Below are 23,830 nucleotides of genomic sequence, written 5' to 3'. Positions count from 1 at the left end.
GTTAAAATTCATTTCATGCATATCTCATTTGCTTCTTAGCTGATATTTACCACGCAATTCTGTGAGAAAGTAGAGGCCTAAGATGCTCCAGATAAATGGCTCAATTAATTGTACAGAGGTAGACCTCTTTGAGCTGAGCCAGAGCTGTGAGCTCTTTATTAAAAGCACTATTCTGTAGCCCCTAACCTTGTTCCTTGACTCCTCTCTGGTTTCCAATTTAAACAAGTCCCCATGCGGCCTGCTCTAAAGGGCTTTGTCTCCCTGTCATTGTTAAGAGAGCAGAGGCATCCAGGAAGTGTGAAATCAGACCTCATGAGTTGAACGGTTCCCCAGGGAACGCTGGACTGCGCAGAAGGTCAAAGTCATGGGCTGGACCGTCTAAAAGTGTCTGATCGCCGGTCTGTGACACAGCAAGTTGGGGGTGGGGGCTAGACTGAAGAGGACTGCAATTGAACACATCTTAATTAAAGCCCACAGACAGCAAAACAAAATGTTTTCTAGGCAGCCTGTCAAATGGGGCTTAAATTTAGCACTGCTAATGAATCCGAGCTGCTCACTGTTATTTTGTAAGATAATAAGACTCTCATCACAGAGCTGATAAAAAAAAAAAAACAAAAAACAAAAAACAAAACAAAACAAAACAAAAAAAACCCACCACCACCAACAACAAAATACTGTAGCATGCCTTTTTCTGCTGTTTTGTTACTTAAATATTTTTCAACAAGACAGTTTTCCAAAAGGAAAACATGGAAAAAGTGTATGCAAATAAAAGGAGCACTAAACATTTTTCTTTAATAACTACTTGTTTTCCAGAATACAAGGCTGGCACGCTACAAGTCTTTTATCAATAGCTTAGTTTAGGGGGAAATGTTCAATTAATGGGACAATTTCACTGACTATGAATCCCCTCTCTCCTCCTCCTATTACTTCCTAATAAGATGGTTCATTCATTTGCAAAGTCAGTTCGCCTGTGATAGGACAGTTTTATGTGGACACCCTTTAAAGCAGTGGCAAGACGGAGCAGCTTCTGAAAGGTACAGATTCTCCCATATCACTGTTTCCAAAGCTGATTGACCGTGGCCTCTTCCTCAGGAGCAAAACAAATAAAACCCCACAAACTATAACAACCAGATCCCTATAACTCTGATAAAATGAGTAGGAGTTGTGGAACCACCACAACCCAGGGTAAAGCTGAGAGAAGGCTGCTGAGCAGAACTCATAACCTGGAACAAGTGGGTGGAAGGGCTGTGAAACTTGAAAGAACTCATCACCAGGTTTAAAGATAACTCACTAAATCTCCTTTAAAGAAAGCCTCACTCAATATAGAACACGTGAAATTCTCTGTTACAAGCAGGAATTAGGCCCTAGGCCCTACTTAGAATAATCAATAGCTAGAAAAGTATAATCTCTCTCTCTCTCTCTCTCTCTCTCTCTCTCTCTCTCTCTCTCTCTCTCTCTCTCTCTCTCTCTGTCTCCTCAGTTGGCCTTTCTGGTCTCATAATCTTCCCAGTTTTAGGGAACATGTTATTTCATGTTGGAAAGATCATTCCCCAGTGAACAGGACCAGATAGCCCCTAGTTTTGCTTTGATGGTACAGAGAAACAGTAACCTCTCACTGAGTAGCTGATGGTGAGAGTATATTGTACTTAGAAGTATTTTCAGTTACTCAAACATTTTCCCTTAAAAGAATTTAGTGCACCAAGGTTTCAAACCCATGCCACTTTCTCAGGCTGTGAAAGGCTGTCCACAATTTGACTGAAATTTCAATCCACTCTTGTGCTGTGCTCAATGTGTGCATATGTGTGGGAGTTGTAAATTGAGGCCTTAACCACCAGAGTTAATCTCTTTTTTAAATCTGTATTAACCTTAATGATTTGAAGTGCACTGGCCAACACTGGGCTATTGAGACAGAAGAAAAAACTCCCCTTGACTATCAATAGTTTATTAGGGGCTTAAGTGAAGTGACCTACTGTAGTTCTGTTCTGCCGAACAAGGCTATAGGCTTTTTGTAGACAGGGAAGGAATTGAGGGTTTCATTAAAAAGTAATTTGTGCTTTCTACTCACTCATTCAAAGAGAGTCTCAATTGCTCTTTATTCACACAGAGTTAATACAGTATCACAATGTTTCTCAATGAATGTGTTGTAACAAAAGAAAAATTTTACATTTTGAAAGGAAAAAATTCTTTGTAACTGTAGTAAGATTGATGGCTACTTAAAAGATTACAGAATCTTTCTTTCCTGTGCTCATTTAATGTTGGAATCTTAATTAAAATTGTGCTTAAGTTATGTGACTATATGCTGTAATATTTAAAAGCAATTAAAATATATGAAAGATGGTTATGTGTAAGTTTGTCTTGTTAGGTTTGTTTAAAAAGAGGTATTCTGAAGCTAAATATCTTCTAACTATAGCTTTATTTGTACCAGGTCAGAAAATATTCCTGGCTTAACATAGAGAATTACTCATGATTTTAAAATCCTCTACAATATTGTAGATCAGTGATTCTTAACCTGTGTGTCCCAACCCCCTTGGCAAACCTCTTTCTCCGAAAATATTTATATTATAATTCATAAGAGTAGAAAAATCACAGTTATGAGTAGCGATGAAAATAATTTTATTGTTGGAGGGTCACCATAGCATAAAGAATTGTATTAAAGGGTTCTAGCATTAGGAAGGTTGAGAACCACTGCTCTAGATGGATGCTCTGTTGAAGACTTGAAGACGGAATGATCTATTTAATCCTGTCTCTTTACTTATGTTTCACATTAGGTAGCCTGGATGTCATGAACCACTAAGATGGATATCAACTTTTCAAAATTCTATAAATAAAAGACAAAGCACATGAAGAGCTTATTTATACCCCAAATTCTTTATAATTTCAAAATTAAGATTATTTTAATTAATAGGGTATCCAGATATTTTTTACTTAAACAGATGGATTGTAATTTTTGCCACCATCACAAATGTCATAAAAACCACAGAAGGTCAAAGGGTTAGCAAGGTCAAAGACTAAATTATCCATTTGTCTCTTAATAGTTCAACATCTCTCTTGTTCAATCCAGAGCCCATTAGATTATAAGGTCAGCATGGAATGAGGAATCATTAGATTTATATCCTTAAAACTGAAAGAAAAAATTGAGATTCAGATATTCAGGAGTTCTCAAATTAATGTTCACTTTATCAAATAAAAAATTATATTTCATTGAATCTCAAGAGGAAAGGCTATTGTTATTCACATTGACTTATATAGAACCATTAGGAAAGACATATCTCTATTTTTTCCAACTTTGAAAGTACATGTACTTTAACTTCCATAGTGGCATACAGGCCAAGTAGGTTAACTTAGTTTGCATATTCATGAAATTTTAAAATGAATGCTATCTTCTAAGAGGAGACAAACTTATACAACTGCATTCAGCTTGAATAATGTCAGGTAGTAAGCATTGGAAATAAAAGGAATATGAATCATTCTATGTGAAATTACTGTGTTGATAATTCACTGATAACTATACAGGAAACCAAGTTTTAAGAAAGAAAATGAATAAACTCGCTATTCACAGGTTCTTTATCACTAACAGCTAGAGTAGCTCACACTCAGAGATTACAGCAACCCCTAGACCCAGTATTTTCAGGCTTCCATTTATGTTTTTTTAAGTGTTTTTGTCTTTAGTTAAAGATGTGTCGATGATCATCTTTTCAAGAGAATGATAAATCCCTAAATATTTATTTCTGTTACTTATTATGCTCAGTTGATGATATACAAATATTAGAATTTTAAATGTTGCTCTTTTGGGACAAACATTTGTTGTTTAATTTTGAAGGGAATTATCTTTTTACCTGTTTTCAGTTCTACTGAAGGAATTAAAGGACAGAGATTTGCAGACAGTTGGATGGTAAGAAAAGTATAGTATTTGCTTCAAATAAGTCTATAAGGGTCATTGCGCCTAACATTTAGAATTATGTGCTTATTACTACAAATAAGCCAATGTTTTCTAGCACAATGAAATTTCCATGGAACTGGTAAGTCAATTCCATCTCACCATCAAATTTTAGATAACTCAATGGTCTCTGGAACATCTCTTATATCCTTACTGAATTATATGACAAATCAATGAGGACAAAGCACTTAACTCTGTAGCTCCATGATATAAAGGCCATCATCTCACTTATTACTTTGTTGAACACACAGTGATACTAAAGCTAGAGAAGACAAGACTGGTTTGCTGTTCTTACACATCTGTGTTCTGGGTAAAAAGTAACAGATAGGCCAAGTTTAAATACATAATTATTTTTGTAGTATGCTGACAAATTTGTGTAACTAGGAAATTATAGCAGGGTCCCAAATATGAAACATCCATAGTAATTACTGAGCACTCCAGCACTGACCTTTTCAGTGAATGATGCAACAGATTCCATGTGTGCTGGACTTCCAAGTGTTTGTGCTGTGAGAGAAGCTCCTGACAACTGACAGGAGATGGTTCTATATTGTTCAGTATGCAGAAATGAGGATCCCTGCACATATCAATCCTGCTACATTGATTAAACTTTAAGAGGGCAGTAATTTGGAAGTTATTTTGACTTTCGTTATTTATTTTTAGTAGTATCACACTGTTTAAAATATAGAACTGTTTAGGAAACTGGAGATCTATTATCAAGTCTTTCGTGAGATCAACTATGAATCTATTTAAACCATTGACTTCAACGATTCACTCAGATAAAATTCAGAGCTGGATTATTCTATCCCACAGACGTGGCCTACTTTTTGATGTATACAATAGAAGAATTACATCATTTCCTACCTGTGACATCTGCAGCCATCAAACCTTCTGCTCTGATGACTTTCACCTGGAGAAATCCCACATCTTTTATGTTGTTAAATATCCTCAGTGGGCTCTGAAAAAACCAAACACAGGCATTAGGGGTAAAAAACAAAACAAAACAAAACAAAAAAAGAAGCCTCAAAAAATATGCTTAGAAAACACTAAATTTTCTCAGCATGCTGTCTCAGGGGTCAAAGACTCATTTGTGTTTTTCCAATACAAATTATACTTCCTGTGTCAAGAATACTCACATATGCATGTCCACGTGAGAGCATGCACTTCTGTGCACGGACATGCACACAATTATGTAAATTAGTAATAAATTATTTTATTGAAATAAAAATACCACAATTACTACCTGTAAATAACCCTCAGTAGATGCTGAGCAATGAGCTATGAAGCAGATCTCTCCAATGGCTTCTCTCAATATCGTCTATTAAAGCACCTCAAAAAACCTTTCATCTGTAATAATGATAGCTTGAAGATTTTAATAAACAATATTAATTTTAACTGATTGGTTACGTGGCACTCTTTGGACATGGGGAGTTTTCGAGAAAGTTAATATAAACAAACTATTTTTCTACCATTTTATTCTTAGTGTTTAAGTGAAGGCTAAATTATCTAAAGACTGCTAATAGTTAGTTCAAAGACTTACATAGTTTTCTAAAACTTTTAAGGGAGACATTTTAAAAAATAGACCAATTTAAAAAATAAAATAAATTCAAAGGTAGTGAGGAACTTTTCTTACGTTTATATTTGTATTTTCTATAATGGATGGAATTGTGAAAGTTGTGGCAGAACCAAATGATTAACGCTGTGTCACTTTACAGATTGCTTGTGATATCTTAATAAGCATAGTGCTTGAAAAAAGTGGAGGAACACTAACATAAAATGACCTAGAACTCTAAAGAATGAGTAAATGCAACAGAATTCCAGAACATTGGTATCCATTTTGTTTGCATTTCATTTTGATTTTCCTTTGGTAAGGCCACTGCCTCTAATCAGCACATTAAAGACATGAAATTTCTCACCTTCTTTAAAATGTTTTATCACTACATAGTTTAATATGCTTTTGCATAACAAATATATCTATCAAAATGTTGCTAGAATAAAAGCATTCTCATTAGTGTATTACTCGTGTAGGGTACATACAAACCAAAGCTTCTATAGTCCGAACTTTATCAGTCCTGGATGGCTAGTCATTATTTACATTGAAGGTATGCCCTTGGTATTCTGAGAGAAAGAAAGATAAATGTGTAATCTCATAGCAGGACTTTCTAAAAATAGTGCTAAGTACAAAGATTACTTCTTAATCTCTGCTCTAAACAACTGTTTATCACCAGAACTTTATTTAAAAGGCTCATTTGGCTGGATTTAGTTTAAATGCACTTGTGTCTCTTTAAATTCCTACAAATCAACTGTTTATCAATGGAGACTTTAGGCAGCAGGGCTAAGGTCCTGAGGTTTCTAGGTACTGGTATGTCCCACAGCACTGATAAAGTTGGCCAGGATCTTACCTCAGAGTTCACTCAATCTATTAAACCTGGTAAGAATTCTTCCCTAACGATGGGGAATAGTTCTATGGAAAGGGTTTGGCACTTTAATTTTTCCAGGAATGATTCAATCCAAATTTCATTGTGACTAAAACAAATGTCAGCAGTCAGAGTCATTTTGCTCTGTGAGGCTGATGGGACAGCCATAGCCTCACTGACTGGGGCTTCCGTTCTGAGTCCCAGGTTCACAGTTAGAGGGAGGGGTGATTAGAGTCTGAAGGTTTCATTCTCCAAGTCACCTGTCATTTGACGATGTATTGAAATTTCTACTGTTTAGGCCAGTGACATAAAGATTATAATAAGAACTCAAAGAAAAAGCAAATAAATATTGGTTTAAAAATTAATTTTATGAAAAGCTTTATCAAGGGTTATTTGCACATAGTTATTTATGGATATTTTAGGAGGCTTCAAAACCTATATGGCTTTTGAAGCTGGAAATTTCCATAGCAGAGGAATCCATGATTTGCTGTGAATCCTTTCAGCCCTCAATAGATAGGAAAAGATTGAAATGCTCTGGAGAGGAGCCTCTTTATTTTTTTAATGAAAGGCTGTATAATATATTTTCTCTATGGTTGCAGCAGCTGTCAGAGGGAGCATCGTGGTTCAGCTCTATTACAGGAGAGGCAATACCCCATCCTATGGCACAGAGATGCTCTGAGGGGCCAGAACTGATTGACAGCTTGTCACCATGACGTCTTATTCCATCTCTGTTATGGAGAAAATTAATGTCACAGCACCAGCCTTATGACTTGCTGTCATCTTAGAGCCGCTCACCTTTTATCAATGCTCTAAATAACATTTCAAGCCCAGCGTCTCACGGTGGACAATCCGGTCAAGGGACATTAAATCAGATGACTGTGAAATGTCATAATAAAAATGGAATGCTAACAACTTCTTCTCTAAACCAGCTCCTCTGGTTTTTAAACTGTGACAAGGAGGAGCAGGGGTTCAGCAAACCCGTTCTGAAAAGGTCAAACAGCAGCTCTTGGACTACTACCCATTACTACCCACCCCTGCTGACCTTCCCTCTTCCCCTCCCTGCAAAGGCGAAAAGAACAAGAAAATGGAATTAGCCACCTTTTCAAAATGTGCTGATCAAATAGTAGCTCACACAGGAATGTCTGTTTAATTTGTGGGGTTTCCCTGCTGAGCAATGTCAAGATTCTCTAGAGCTGTTGAATATCAGAGTGGGGCAATCCATTACTTTCCCTACCCTGACCAGTACCAAATTTAAATCAAGTCAAATTCTTAAGTTTAACCTCAACTTAAATACACATGCACGAGCACACACACACACACACACACACACACACACACACACACACACACACTCTCTCTCTCTCTCTCTCACGCATGCACACATGTAGACACACACACACACACACACACACACACACACACACACACACACAGTGCATTTTCAAAGAAAAATGTAGAAATAATTCACTGAACAAGTGATCCTCTACATGTTTGCTCAAAACGAGGACTATGTTAGACCTCATACAAATCCATTCATTTCATAATACATAAAGTATAAAATCCTTTAAAGCTGCCAAGATGGTGCTCTTTGTCCTTGTAGCGCGGTGTGTTAACACTAATATAGCACATGCGCTCTTCTGCATTATCGCTTCTTAGCAAGTGTGTCTCTAGAGGGAGAGGAAAACCTGTGCCTGAAATCCAGGGTTACAAAAAAAAAGCATATTTAAACATGATTTACCTGTTAAAGCACTGGGCAGGATATAACGTGAGAATTAGTTGGGATGTCAAACATTTCATTGAAATAAGTAGCATTTTGGAAAAGATAGAAAATAAAGTATTCACATTCTGAATGGAAATAGCTGATTAAAGGAAACCTATTCAACAACAACAAAATAATCAATAATAGGTAGATTACTTATAATTATGCAGACAGCACTATCATTTTCATACACGGGATGGTATCAAAATAGTGATCCACAGACTGGAAATGCCCAGATGAATATTCATGTTAATATACCAATTAATTCCTTCACAGTAGTTTTAATTCAGACGGCTCATTTCCCAGAACTAAAGAATATATTTTAGTGGAGTATCAAAATGTGAAATAATTTTCATAATTGCAATTATATATTAGAAGCTACTACACAAAAACTTAGGCTCTTAGGTGATTTAAAAATATACACTATTTAGCCCTGCTAAGTCACCTCTATTAAACTGTTTATGATAATACTATTGGTGGAGGAGTTATACAGGCATTAGCAGACAGCTGATTCAGTAGAGATAGCTAGAATAAATTTGCTGAGGCGGACATCCTGCTAATCTGTTTGAAGAATATTGTACAGCATTAGTACCAGTACTTCATGTTATCTGCACAGCCTGATAAGGTACATCTTTATTAAATTCAGTTATTGAAAGGGTGTCAGCAAATAGGACTATTTTTTAAAAAGCTGTTCTTTGTTAGTCAGAGCTCGGTTCCATGGCTGAGTGTCTAGAGGAGCCGTCTAAACACCTGGCAGTGCTGTACAATGCAAGCTTTGTGACTTTAAGTGGAAAAGCTTTCCCCTAGCTTCATGGGTACCAAGCCTTCATTGAGAGACAATGGTGGAGCACGAGCTCCCCTCTCTGTTGATTCAAGACAACTACATGGTAGAAAATGCAGCCTGAAAGTTGCTAAGAAATAGAAGATTGGACTGACTATTTGAAGGAGAAGAGTGATTATTTATTGGCTTTCTATTCCACCCTTCCACCCCACCCTCAATCAGAGGGAAGAAGGCTACCTCTTAAACTTCATTTCACAGTGACTTTTTAAATTGAAGGGTAGAAGTTAGGCTTTTCTTGTAAACACCACTCCTGGATACTCTCCTCGCAGTATGCTAATAACCTCATTTTAGATTTAGGAAGGCAAGTGTTCTTTGCAATCACACAGAACCAAGGATTAATCTTAAAGGGTTGTATAAATTTGAGTTTCCTTTGTGGAAATTTTTATATGTGTGTGTGTGTGTGTGTGTGTGTGTGTGTGTGAGAGAGAGAGAGAGAGAGAGAGAGAGAGAGAGAGAGAGAGAGAAGTCACAAATAAACTTTAAAATTCATAACATGCTGTGCAATGGACTCTGGAGATGACCAAACTATAGACATCAGCAGACAACGCCCACTTCAGCTCCTGCAGAGCCACGTGACATCTGCAAGGGCCTGCCTTCTGCCCCTCACACATCTCTTCTGAAATAGCCTTGTCAGTCTGGGTTCTCTGTTTATGACCTCATGCAGTCACACTGGGACTGGGAGGAAGATCGTTCATACGTACATATCTCTTTAATATCTCTTCCCGCTCCTTGTGGTCCTCCATGGAGTTGACAGAGAGGTCAGAGATACTGACTGTGGCCGAGGCTGTCAAAGTGACAAGTAGAACCAGGTGGCCCTCACCCTCTTCCAGCTGTAACTCCAGCTTGTGTGTTTGCTCCCTACTGAGGGACGACAGGTCAACCTGGCACCTAGAAACAAATGTTTTGAATTAGCAAGTGGCAGTTTTCACCACATCAAACAGAAATGCGTTTGTTGGAGTCCTGTGAAAGATAAAGCAGTAGAATTACCATCTGGACCAGTGAAAGAAAATCAACTGATTTTCTTCACAAAATTCTGATTTTGGCTATTACAGAGCTGTTAACGTTTTATTTCCTGTAATATACAGACTTATGTGAAGTTGAATTATTATGTCCTCTGATACCTGGTTCACGAATTGGTGGAATTACTCAGACCACTTTGAAAAAAACTACCAAAAGCCCGAGTTTCAATGCCACTATTTCCATTATGGCTGATCATCCTCCCAATTCACAAATGTCATTGAAAAGCAAATAGAAAATTTACTATAAAGAGGTGAAGTTTACATTTTGCAAATCATAGTCATATTACACTCACTAAATTTAAGTGTGTGTCCTCTCAGGGTAGCATAATGTGGCACGACATGCTGCAGGTGCCAGTCTTCAAGTTAAAATGCCTTGCTTTCTTTTCATAAACATGTCAATTGATTTTGAAGAGGCAGATAATGTACTGATTATAAACTTACTAACCTGAGAGAATGGGGAAGATAAGGAAAAAAAGACATTTCAGCCAAGAAACAGGGCTAGTAAGACTGTTCAGTGGGTGAAGTTGCTGCTAAGCTTGGACATCTGAGTTCCAACTCTGGGATCCACATGGTGGAAGGAGTGAGCCAATTTCCACAAATTATTCTTTAACTCATGTACTGTGACACATACCAAATAATGTATTGAAATTAAGAAATAGCCAATTATCAAAGTAAATGTTCTCAATATATCATAAATGAGATGAGGAAGACGTATAATCAGGAAGAGATACAATTCTAAAATTCTTATTTCTTTTCATTTTTCACTTTGGCATTTACTTTTTGTTTTAAAATTGTTTTTAAATAATAGTATAATACTATTTAAAATCTTCAGAGATTGTACCTGAATTCAAATGTGTCCCTTAAGAGATTTTTAAAACATAAATCAAAGTCAGGCATTCAGTTTTTTTGTGTGTGTACAGCATTAACAATGACTATAACCAGACACAAGGTATGTGCTAAATGTTAATATTAAGAGAGTTCATAATTAGCTTGTAACACTTCTGGGAAGACACCTTCCAAATGATAGAATAGGTACCAGAAACCTCATGAATTCAGATAATATAGCACTCGATTCAAAGTAATATCACTAACTCTCCTCAATGGTAAATAAATAAATAAATAAATAAATAAATAAATAAATAAATACCCCAAAACATATCAAATGCCTTATCTAACATTCTCGTTATAATCTTAATGAAGTTCTCAATAGCATTCAGAGTAACTTGAAAGCTAAAACACATCAATGAAAAATAATCAGTCAAAAAAGCAATCAAAAGGAGAAAATAATTTTAGTGATCTCTCCAGCACTGGGCACACTGCCTGGTCCACTGTGCCTTAATGAATGTGAATAAGTCTCTGACTTGGTTCAGTGGTAGAGCACTAAGTAACTGAATGGGGACAGTGATTAGGACAGAATGTTGGCCCTTTCATTTACTTCATTTAATTTTGTCCCCCACACAACCCCCAGCTCAGTCTACACATGTACTTCCCAGGCCCTTCCTTCCCTTAGTCTTGTAAGGGATGCTTCATTGCCATACACAGAAAGGCACAAGAACAACACGCTCCCTGCACAGATCACTTTCAAGCTCACGGCCATGCACATGCTGTGTGAAGATTATGCTACCTCTCTTTCAGAGTTGAGGAAAGTGCTCTCAAGATAATCTACTCTAGAAATTGCATACTGGTGACTTTTAGATGGAATCAGAACCATAGATTTGTTGTACGTGTGTGTTGTGTCAAATAAAAGTTTAATTTTTAAATGTAATAATTTTTAATCAGGACAAATATTCCCTGAATAGTGACTGTCACCAAATCTGCCTGTCAGTAAGCCATTTTCTCTACCTATTCCAGTAGGTAGTAAGGATGCGCAAGTCCTGCAATCTGCTACTTGCCAACAAAAAACCGAGAGGCAGGGAGGCTACATGATGTAAATGGACTCGCAGTTATGATCAGAGTCAGAATCAGTCCTTGGGCCCCTGGAATGAATGATCCAACCATTCTCCTCTATAAAACTGTCATTGAATAACCACAGTCTTGGAAGGAAATGTGCAGTTAGCAGTGTTTCTCAGAGATGGCCAGACATTTTGGTTATAGAAAACATCTCAGTTTCTAAGTATAGCAATGTGTTGTTCTTATTTCAATGCTTTAAACTACATATAAATTAGGGAAGCAAGCTACAAATTATGTTCTTACAAGACAAGAACATTTCACAAATTTAAATTAAAAACTATGACACTGGTAAAATTTAAACAAGATAAATTTAGAGAAATACATTTGTTTTCTACATCAACTAAAACTTCCATATTGAATATGCTCATAGGAAGAGTTAAGGTATTCATGTGTGTTGTTTCAGCATTTTGACTCTTCTAATTTTAATATAAAGAGCAACAATATTCTGGACATGAGAGTGTTAAGTGGCTTCCAGGTGTTCATTGTGGCTATCAGACTTCCTATTTCTCTAAATTTTTCCCCAGCAATATGATCCCATTTTAACTGTCAATTTTGCTACAACTTAGTCAAGTTGTCTTGTTAACTTGAAGATAAAGTTTGCATTACAGCTTCATTGCTGAGTATCCAATCAAATGACTGCTGGGATCGGGTGTAGTAAAAGAATTTTCCATTTCCTTTTAGCTTTTGAACAAATATGTACAAAGACAGAAGCCTTGTGGCATAGTCTACTGCCCTGTGAATATCGGACTAATTGGTGTGGGATGAAGTGCCTGTATTTGGCTCACCTCTATTGATGTGCCCCTCACAAAGGAAGGTTTCATCATAGATGCACTATAGAAGGAAGTGATTATCCAAGGGACCCAGGCATTAAAAATGGTTATCAAAAATGAAAATGCTAAGTTATTTTTTTAAGAAAAGCACTAATATAAATTCATGAACTCTGAAAATACTTTGACAGAGATGAAGAGGCCAGAGTCACAGTTCCTTACTTCCAGCCTTGTTTCCCACTAATTAGTTGTATGACCTTTTCCGAGATAACTTTCCCTCTTGAATTTCACTTTTCTCATCAGCGGCTATGAGCTAATTGAACTGATGAACTCTGAATTTTCAGAGTCCCCAATCTCAGGATCTGTGATAATTCTATCCATGTTTACACTTGTGCTTTTTCTGCTTTGCAATTCTTCAAGCCAAAAATTAAAAGGACATGTTTATAAATAATGAAATATTACTGCTTACCTGTCTTCTACCCTCCCCCTCCCCCCTCTCTCCCTCTCTCTTTCTTTGATTCATGTTCCCAGTCATTTTACTCACTCACACACTGACTCACTACCGAGTGCCCGCGGGTCAAATCCTCTTAGATTTCTAGGGGTTGCCTATTTTAAAACTAGTTTTTCATATCTTTATTTTAGAACATTTAATACCGCCAACTTGGTGTTAGAGTAAACAAGGTTATTAGATGTCAGAATATATTACCAAAGCTTCAGAATGCTGAACTGAAAAACTCATTTGTATTATGATATTAAGAAAATCACTTAAGCTCTTTGTGCTTTATATTTACTTTACTTTCTTATTATTTTATTTTGATATACGATCTCTCTATGCAGTTCTGGGTAGCTTGGAACTTGTTGTATATACCAGGCTGGCTCAAACTCATAGAGATCTACTAGCTTTTGTGTCCTAAGAGAATGCTAGTGTAAGGTAAGCACAATCACACCCAGCTCAGCCTTACTTATCAAACAGAAATTCGAGGGAAAAATGCCTTCTCTTGAAAAAAAATCACAGATACTTCGAGAAGTTATAATTGCATTCTTATTATACTATTGCCTTCACTTCAGTTTCCACTCTGAACTATCTGTACCCAAATCCAACTCACCAATTATTCAGTCAATCAATTAATACAATAGTCAAAGCAGAATTAACACTGAAGGAGACTTCAGAGACATATTACTGCATTCCAAAAATGCTAATATTAGGGTTCAGAGATCAAAGAGCTGAGATCATGTTCCCTACATCTATATGAGAACTTGAATATATGACATATATACATTTAGGTTCACTAAATATATGAAAGAATGATTACTCATCTTTTTTTTTTTTTTGTTCTTTTTTTCGGAGCTGGGGACCGAACCCAGGGCCTTGCGCTTCCTAGGTAAGTGCTCTACCACTGAGCTAAATCCCCAGCCCCTACTCATCTTAATTAAATAACATTTTCCCCCGAGAAGAGAAGGAAGGGACTGGGCTCATGGTACATTTTCTTCTCCATGTCTTGCCTCTGCTGCCCTTGAGTAGATGACAATTTCTTCCCAGATAAAACAATCCTCTGATTAGGACCCTTGGTGTGTTGGAATGATGCTCCAGGGGTACAACAAGTAGGTCTTAGAGCTATTTGAGGTCACTTCTTACTATAATATAAGAGCCCAGGATCCCCTGATAATGGGTGTACATACTGACCAGGGTGGCCTTACATGGGATACCCAGACAACAAACAGTGATGCTTCTGCGCGCTGAACACCAACTAGTTCATGCAGACCCTGGCAAGGGGATTTAAGAATTATACAATCTTTTGAGTGTATGCCTAGGAGTGGTATAACTGGGTCCTCAGGTAGCATCTGCTGTCACCTGAGTTTTTGATCTTCGCCATTCTCACTAGTGTGAGGTGGAATCTCAGGGTTGTTTTGATTTGCATTTCCCTGATGTCTAAGGATGTTGAACATTTCTTTAGGTGCTTCATGGCCATTCAATATTCCTCGGTTGAGAATTCTTTATTTAGTTCTGTACCCCATTCTTAGACGGGAGAACAAAATTCTCTCAGGAAGAAATACAGGGACAAAAAGTGGAGTAGGGATTGAAGGAAAGGTCATCCAGAGCATAGGATATCCACCTGGAGATTCATCCCATATACAGCCACCAAACCCTGTCACTATTGCTGATGCCAAGAAGAGATTGCTGACAGGATTTTGATATGGCTGTTTCCTGAGAGGTTCTGCCAGAGCCTTACTGATACAGATGAGGATGCTTGCAGCTAACCACTGGACTGAGCATGGGGACCCCAATGGAGGAGTTAGAGAAAGGACTGAATGAGTTGAAGGGGTTTGCAACCCCATAGAAAGAACAACAATATCAACCAACCAGGTGGGAGTGGGAGCATCCTCATAGAAGCAGGGGGAGGGGAGAATGGGAGAGAGGGGAACCGGGAAAAGGGATAACATTTGAAATGTAAATACATAAAGTATCCAATAAAAAAGAAAAAATAATTATATAATTTAGTTTTAACTAAACCAATCCTCACAAAATGCACAAGTGGTTTAAAAATACCCCTGTAAAAAAACAGTGGACATCTATGATGGAAACCTGGCTTGAGGACACTTCTACTTATAGTAAGTCGGTGTTCGATGCAATATGAACCATGAATCACTGTGGGTGTAGTCAGCCCTATCAAAGACTCAGCCAAAACCATGTGACTTATCAGGCAGAACGTTTGCAACAGAAATTTATATCAATTTCTTTAACAATGAATTTCAAAGTGTAGATTATACCCTGAAGTATTGGCTAGATATTTTGAAGCCATCATCAATAAGATATTTAAAAATGAATCTTCAGAAGAGGAAGAGAAGCATCTAGGATTTCCTTTTGGGTGGAGTGGGGGTATTTGATAAACAACAACAACAATAACAACAACAAAATCAACAGTTTTGCACACTTTTTAAAAAAACCCAATTTACAGCAAGGTTATACAAAGCTTTAAATATGTCCTAATATACAAGGACTACTTTATATTACTATAAAAAACAGTCCACAAAATACTACAAATTCTGTTATGAATCAGTATAGATCATACGTCTTTGAAATGTTTGTAATGGAAAGAATTCAGCATGGAATCACTGATGTATTTCTGAGTTATCTCTATTGCTGACACTAAATGAGAAATAACATGACTGAATTTCTGTTGTCAAATTTACAAGGGTTCAGCTGTTTTGGGGAGATTTTTCTATTAGAACATACTTCTGCAAACTTACAAACTTCTTTATTCGTGGCCTTGAAGGTAAACTTCTGAATCGACATATAGAATCAGTATGTATATATAGCTTCACTTTGTGGTACCCAGAAATGATCCTGGAAACTTGCCATTACTTAGGAAATGTTGAAATGAGAAAAAATTAAAAAACTTTCCAAAGAAAATAACAGCTCATCAACAAAAAATTAAAATCAATTTAAATGCTGTCATCCTGAGGAAATGTTTTATAACATAAACTATTCATTAGGAAATCTGTAACGTGATGATTTGATAAAAAATTTAATTATTTTACAATTTTCTGTCTCTTCATCTCTGTGCTTTCCTGTTAACAATGCAGTGTGGTTATTCATACCTCATTTGTATAGGAAACTGGGGTATTTGTAGCTTTGCTGTCACAAATAAATGCCCCAATCAAAATCACAGTGTTTTGGATATGTAAGGGCTATCCAGGTCAAAGGCTGACATACATGTTTACCTCATATTCCATTTCTAAACTTTCTAAAATCATAGAGTCATTTCATTCTGTATAATTGGGAAACTCTTTCTTTGCCTAGAACTTGCCAATCTAGAATAAGTTTTCTATCATATATCATTTAATAAAACTTTTCTTAAACTTCAGCTTTTTACTCAAGCTTATCTTGGCAAGTCTTTGTTATACTAGGGAGTACCAACACTAACAACTTGATAACACTCAATGAATAACTAACAATTTAATAATCTGAAAATACTTGTATCCTCAAACCAATGCCACTTAAATACATATAGGCATTTTGCAAATTAATAAATAATATCATAAATCTTGCCATATTGGATCACAGATAACTCCAACTGAATAAACGTGCATGCTATAGGATTTACTTATTCTGCATGTCCATAAAAGCAACTTGCTCTCTGTCAGCACTTGTTCTTGGCAACTTACCTCAGCTATCAGCAACTAATTGGTTCAGATGAATGTTCTGCATAAAAATGTAACAATCATGAGGATTTATTAGCTGATTACTGTAAAGGTGGAGGTCTGTCTTGTCTGCCAGAATGCAGGTGATTGGAAAGTTAATGAATGACATGTAGGGTAACATTATTTCATCTTCACCTGAATTCTGTAGTTCAACAATAGGTAAGGTTTGTTGTTCAAGCCTATTTACTGACAAGTTATTATTTTATCGAGGAGTTAAAGGCTTCCAGAAAATATGCTGAATACAAACTGTGATAAACTGAAGGCAGTCTTTAGAGTTAAGAGAATTGGATTTGTACCCTGGAGCAGCTACTCCACCAGCATAATCAGAGAATCCTCTGAACCTACTATGGCTTCAGTCTTTGTATCAGCAGAATAGGCATGATACAGACTTTCCTTCTATGCCCTTATGTTGAGCTGCATATAGTGATGACCTACAAGCTTTAAAATACTCATCATTGTCATTGCTAATCTCTGCTCTTTGTGAATGTACATCTATGTAAACAAAACAACAAAATGTGTAAACTCTCACCTATCACAATGATGAAAATTGTGAACACAAATGGTATAGAAAAAGTCAATAACTAATCCATATATAATGTCATGAAGAAGCCAACAATTGCCCATATAAACTATCATGAAGAAACCAACAGCTACTCCATACATCACATCATGTTGAATGGTGGTATACTTGAAGGTATCTCTGTAGAATCTGTAAATGCTAACTTTCAAGTGTTTTTTCAACTATTGTGCTGAATATCTGAGCCAGAACAATCAGGCAAAAGGAAGAATTGAAGGCAAATTTACATATAATATGATCTTATTTCTAGAATATCCCAAAGCTCACCAAAACCCATTAGAGCAATAAAACATTTTTTCAAAACTGTAGGATCCAAAATCAATAGATAAATATTAGTAATATTACTGTCCATCAATAGCAAGAATAGAAAAAGAAACCAAGAATAGAAAAAGAATAGAAAAAACAAACCAATTAACTATAAGAGTAAAATACTTGAGAATAAAGTAAACAAATTTAGAATAAAAGCATGGAAAGGTATTTGATTGAAATAATCCATATTTAAAAAATGTCCATGCTACTCAAAGTGACCTTCAGATACAATGTAGTTTCTCAAAGGGTATGAACAACATTCCACAAAGAGCTAGCACTCTTAAGAAAACAAATAGCTAAACTCAGTTATTCTACCTGACTTCCAAATATACCAATGACTGAACTTAGACAAATGGACTGGAATTCAGAGCCTAGAGCTAAAGAAAGACATTCACAACCAAGGAGGTTCAGCAAATGTGCTAGAAATATGGAGCAGAGCATAGGTGGACTCTTCAAGGAATTGTCTCAGGAAAACTGAATATCCACATGCACATACCAGACCATGGTCTTTCCCAGTGTACCAACCAATTCAAAATAGAGTAAAAACTTTAACAGAAGACCTAAAACCACAAAACCATTCAGAGAAAATAAATACAGAAATTCTCTGATTCTTTACTGTCATGTTTAATGCAGTATTTCATACAGCATTCTTTAAGTAGACCCAAAAAGTATCCACACATTCATGGATAAACAACATATAATACATACTTAGAGTAGAACATTATTTTTTCTAAAATAATGAAATTCTGTTTTTAATACTAGAATTTTCCAAAAAGTCAAGAAACATGGAATCTATTATTTATGGGTACACAGATACAACAGGAGATCATTACACTGAGTAAACTAATCCACACATAGAAAAGTAATTAGTGCAATGGTCTAAAAAGGCTGACTTTACAAAAGCTGCAAGAAGATTAAAGGATTAGAGGTTCAAGAGGCTTGGAGAAACAGAGGGAGGGGCAATGAGGAAAGGCTGACTGATCAGTATAAGGCTCAGTTGATAGAGGCTACAAGTTCTGGTGTGCTGTGGTACAATAGTGTGGCTTTAGGTAACAGCATTGGGTGTGTCTAAGTTTATAATACTACATGAAAGGATAGTGAATGCTTCTATCAACCATAAGTGCATGAGGATTAAATATGCTTACTTTAAATGTTGCAGTATATATACCTTGAACATTACATGATACCCTAAAAATATGTACCACTTTATTTGTCAATTGAAATGTAGTGAAAGAATCTTGATAAATGTACAGACTAGTTTTTTTCTAAATCTATTAGCTTAGCATTTTAAGTATGAGCACTGTCATATATAACTGTACTCTCAGTGAATTTTCTCTTTTGTATAATGTAAATATCTCTTCACAATTGGATTTGGAGTTTGTGCCTTCCACCAAGTCATCCTCATATTGACAATATAGTAACAGTGGATATCAGATCTTTATTTAAAGAATAAATAATCGTAATTTTCAATATTAAATCAAGCTTCATTTGTTTGTATTCAAATTAAAGAACTTTTACTGAGCATATGTTCCACACACTTTCTGAGGCTGCCATAGTAAACAGACATTCAAATATTCCTCCTGTTATGGAATTTGCATTCTGGTACAGTGAAGTGGATGATCAAATAGAATAAGGAAGATACACAGTATGGTGGCTATGGCTATAAAACATTTGCAGATTAGGAGAAAGGGAATATTAGGAAACCAGAGTTTATCAGACCTGCAACAGTGCAAAAGCAAGGCAGGCAGGTGACTTAAAAGCAGGTGTCACAGATGAGGAAATGTCTGTTGTGTTTTGAGACTAGTCTGGTGTCCATTCTGATGGGAATGTAGAGGAAAAAGGACAGCATTTCAATGCAGAGGTTTGGGACCACATCATACAGAGCACTGTAATTCATAGAAGGACTTTACTTCTACCCAGACCATTCATGGGAAAGAACTGAAGAGCTCTGAATAGAGGAGTTAAACTATATTATTTATGTATTTTTCACTTGGGACTGTAGAGAAAGTAAAGGTATAAGCTGCAGTAGTCTCTACCACTCTTTGAGCCTTTACAAAACAGCTAACAACAACAACAACAACAACAACAACAACAACAACAACAACAAGAAAGATATGGAAAAGTGAAGTAAGAAAAAACCCACAGAGAAGTCTAGGAGCAAAAGGAAGTGATCAGAAGGCAGAGTTTGGGCCAAGTCCAACAACCTTGTTTTGTCTGATCACTCTATTACACTTTTGATAGACTTCTAAAAAGTGTCTGACTGTAACCCCAGTTATGGATTCTAAGAACCTGAAGGTTTAGGTAGCTGAGGCAGCCCTTCAGGAGCCCCTTAGTAAATAACTTAGCAAATGGATTTCAAACTATAGAGCTTAAGTGATTTATACCAGAAATGCTAAGGGTATAGCTACCACAGGTTCAACAGACTGTACAATTGAAAAGAAATAAAACCTCATTAAATTAAGAAAACATGATGTTGGTTACTGCATTGGACCAGACTGTTAGATGAGAAGAGCGAAATGGGGTGACTGTTGCTATGGTCTATGTGGAAGCAGGTGGTTGTCAACCTGGGGTTGCAGTAACAGGGGTGATTAGGGCTCCCAAAGACCCATGTGTTGAAGGATCCTCTCGCAGCCTGATGACATGGGAACACATATAGATTCTTTAAGAGGTAAGTATCATGGAAGCTCTTCATGTCATTCAGGCTGCAGCCTGAAGGAAAGACTTGACAGAGGGTGCATTTGATGAATGTGAGGGAAAAAAAGGAGAAACAAATGACTCTGGTGTTTCCAGTGTAAGCAAGGAACAAAGGAAAATCCTGAAAGAAGAAATTTCAGGCATTGGGAGTCAGGGGCTAGCTTGGGGGTGTCTACACTGAAGCAACATCTTAACTTTTCAAATAGTAATAGTAGTGAGTTGGCTATGAGAAGCAGGGCTGAAGGAAGAGTAGAGTGAACAGCACCTCCGGAGTTCGCAGACTGTCGGTGGCTCAGGAGGCACAGGAAGGAGGTGCAGGTACAGTCAGAGAAAAAGCCTGAGGGATGAATTCTGACACATTTACTACAAAACCATGGTTCAAGAAGAGTATCCAGAGCATGAAAAAGTATGTTATCTTGGGAGTCAGGTAAAAAATATGTTTCAAGGTATGGAAGCCACCAGCTAGCACTGCTGCTGAGCAAGGCAAGATGGCTACGTGACACGGGGTTCACAGATGGGTTGATGGAAGCAAGGCAAGGTGGCCGGCCAATGGGCTACCTGACACGGGGTTCACAGATGGGTTGATGGAGGCAGCTCTTGGAGCAGAAGCCTGGCCTCATGAATCCCAGTGAGAGTGGAGGGAGGCAGTTTTCACGGCTAAAATATTTATGCTTCCCACCACAGGCTTAGACCCATTTCTTTAATTGATGGTCAGCCATGCTCTCATCATAATCAAACTAACCTTATTATTGAGTTTACATTTATAAAACATAGTTTCAGAAATGTGTGGCCCAGGGTTGAAAAGAAACAGCAAAGAAACAACAGAATAGCCCACGCCTAGAAGAAAGGTGGGGTGAGAGAGACCTGGCCTCCTCTCTGCCAAACCTGTTTTCCACTGAGGAGGAAGGAGAAAGACAGCACAGGATGGCCTGTGACCTTTTACAAAATGCAAAGTTGGAAATTCTTCCCAAAGAAAGAAATGCATAAATGATAACTTGTCATTACGAAATAAAAAGGGAAGAATCCCATGAAGGCCGTAGCCAGAGCAGCAGCCAGTGAATGTTAGAGCCCAGCCCCTTGATTCTAGAAAGTGGCGAATAAGCAGGTTCTGATTTATTATCTGATCACCAAGACAGGGACTGTTTCTGTAAACTGTGAAAAGGACGAGTGCTCATGTAGCAGCGAGATTCTGTCTTCCTGAATGAGAGAGAGCACAGCCAAAGGAGAGAGCTACAGTCAATACACAGCCACAGTGGGGTGATTCTGAGACTCGCACATATACACCATGACTTAAGTTGGCAGGGGGCACCAAAGTGAACAAAATAACTTTGAGCAAACTCTGACAATACTGTTTTTCTGAGAGGCACAGGGAAACAAAGATCCCCGCTTTCAAAGGATTGAAGTATACAATGCTATTCCTAGACTACAGTGGTGTCCCCCACCTTCGTTTACACATAAGGTATTAGGAGTTAGCAGAAACTTAGCCTCATCTTCCATTTTACCATCAGAAGGGGGAAACCATTGCTTAAATAGGTTTTTCAGAATCATTTAAATAAAAAAGAAAAGCATGGCATGTTGGGTTGGATTCCTGCTTTTACTTTTAGACTACAATCCCCTTTATGCTGGGAATGCGGGAATTCTCTTTGGATTGTAAATCCAGTGACTTGGAATGCTGTGAACAACAGTGAAGAAAGACTCTTTAAAACAACAAAGTCTACATGCCATGCTTGTTTCAATGCTGGCAAGTTTCCACACATTTTGCTGCAATGCACATATGCAACTGTCAAAAAAATATAAAAATAGGCTTTGTAATCAGAACACAATTCCTATCATTCAAGTGGTCGACCCGCATAACCTTAACTTTGTAGAGAAATGTCACAGAGCCTCAGAATACAGTTTGCTGTGTTATCAGATTAACATGGATCTGCCTCACTTGGGTTCTTCTTTTTTTAAAATTCTGGAACTCTTTACAGATTTATGAATTCCCAAGAGCTTACAAGGATCCTCATAGGGAGCTGTAGGAAATAATGCATTTTTATGGTCACAAAATGCTATATGAAAACAAACATTATCACAGATCACTTTCCAGCCTTGAATGTGTTCTTTGTTCTTCTAAGTGTCTCATATCAGATGGAATTCCTCTTTTCCAACTCCCATAACTTTTGTGCACAATAATTCTGACATCTGGAGAAAATTTCTAGATATCAATTTGAAATCTCCTGTCCTTCAACTAGGCAAAGCTGCCACCTACTGGTCATTCTTTGAATCTAAGCTTTTCAGTTTTAGGTGCTGTAATGATTGTAATGGTGATGGTCACATTTCCCCCTTGTTCCAAAACCTTCTGCATCTGGATGAGGATTATAAAATAGTTGTGGATGTGGTCATTTTTGAAATATCAAGTCTGTTCTATACCCCAAACTGCCAGGAAATCTGCTGGGAAGGAGACCCCAATCCTTTGTTTGACTTGCCCTCTGCAATTGGTGAGGAAGGAGGTATCAATTGTTAGCCTTTGAGGATTTTGTTAAGGAATCCACACCCTAGCCAAAAAAAAAAAAAATGACACTGTAAACATCATTGACAACAACCAAATTTAAAGAAAACATTCTTTCAACGAAACCTGCCATCTCTAAGGTAAATGAAACAGTAGTTTGCACAAACCTTCCAATAAAGTCATCTCTTTTCCCAGCATCTTTGTCCCAGGCAGTGATGTCCATGACTCCGCCTCTTTCCTCATAGAGATGGAAATCAAATTGCTCCCTCCACTGAGGGTTCAAAGTTTTGGGCATAATCTAGAAAGCAAAAGATTTTATCAACAGCAGTATGTAAGAATCAACTTGAGACCCTGTAGAAAGTCTTGTTAAGGGAAGTAGTTCACTCAACCAAAGCTTCTGGGTGCACGAGTGGTTCCGGCAATACATCATCTTTGTTGCTCAGTACACGTTATGCATGTGTCCAAAGAAATCAGAAATAAGCCCCTAACTATGTAGCACAACATACGCAAAACGTGAAATACAAAGAAAAGTTAGTCTGTCTGTGAAAGAACTATTCGCGTATTGACACTTATTCAGGCACAGTTTCTGTCTGAAGGAAAAGCACATAGTCAGTTACCTTGTAATAACAGAAAATGAAAATTCCCAGAGTTCCTGTTTCCCTTTACTCTCCATGCAGATGAATGTCTAAAATGCACGAAAAGCAGACAGTGGGTTGTGTGGAAGTACATTTGGGACAGCTCAGCACACTTTGTCTTAGTATTTAATATTGCTGTTCTATCTCACTGATAAGTGGATATTAGCCCCAAAACTCGAATTATCTAAGATGTAATCCACAGACCACATGAAGTTCAAGAAGAAAGATGACCAA

General features: G+C 37.2%; 1 protein-coding gene across 16 annotated transcripts in view; it reads right to left on the bottom strand.

The window, feature by feature from the left end:
* The window catches only part of Mctp1 (multiple C2 and transmembrane domain containing 1), a 694,629-nt gene that overhangs the window by 245,349 nt on the left and 425,450 nt on the right, over positions 1-23,830 (bottom strand). For all 16 annotated transcript variants that reach the window (XM_039102152.2, XM_039102154.2, XM_063281693.1 and 13 more), the window contains 3 exons: positions 23,129-23,259; positions 9,653-9,839; positions 4,799-4,892 (listed from right to left, as the gene is read on the bottom strand). In XM_039102152.2, the coding sequence (XP_038958080.1) occupies positions 4,799-4,892; positions 9,653-9,839; positions 23,129-23,259 (412 nt within the window). The remainder of the gene's footprint in view (positions 1-4,798; positions 4,893-9,652; positions 9,840-23,128; positions 23,260-23,830) is intronic.

Source organism: Rattus norvegicus, chromosome 2 (assembly GCF_036323735.1).
Source record: "Rattus norvegicus strain BN/NHsdMcwi chromosome 2, GRCr8, whole genome shotgun sequence".
Lineage (NCBI taxonomy): Eukaryota > Metazoa > Chordata > Mammalia > Rodentia > Muridae > Rattus > Rattus norvegicus.
Note: the sequence above shows the minus strand (reverse complement) of the source record. Positions and strands in the feature narration are given on the sequence as shown.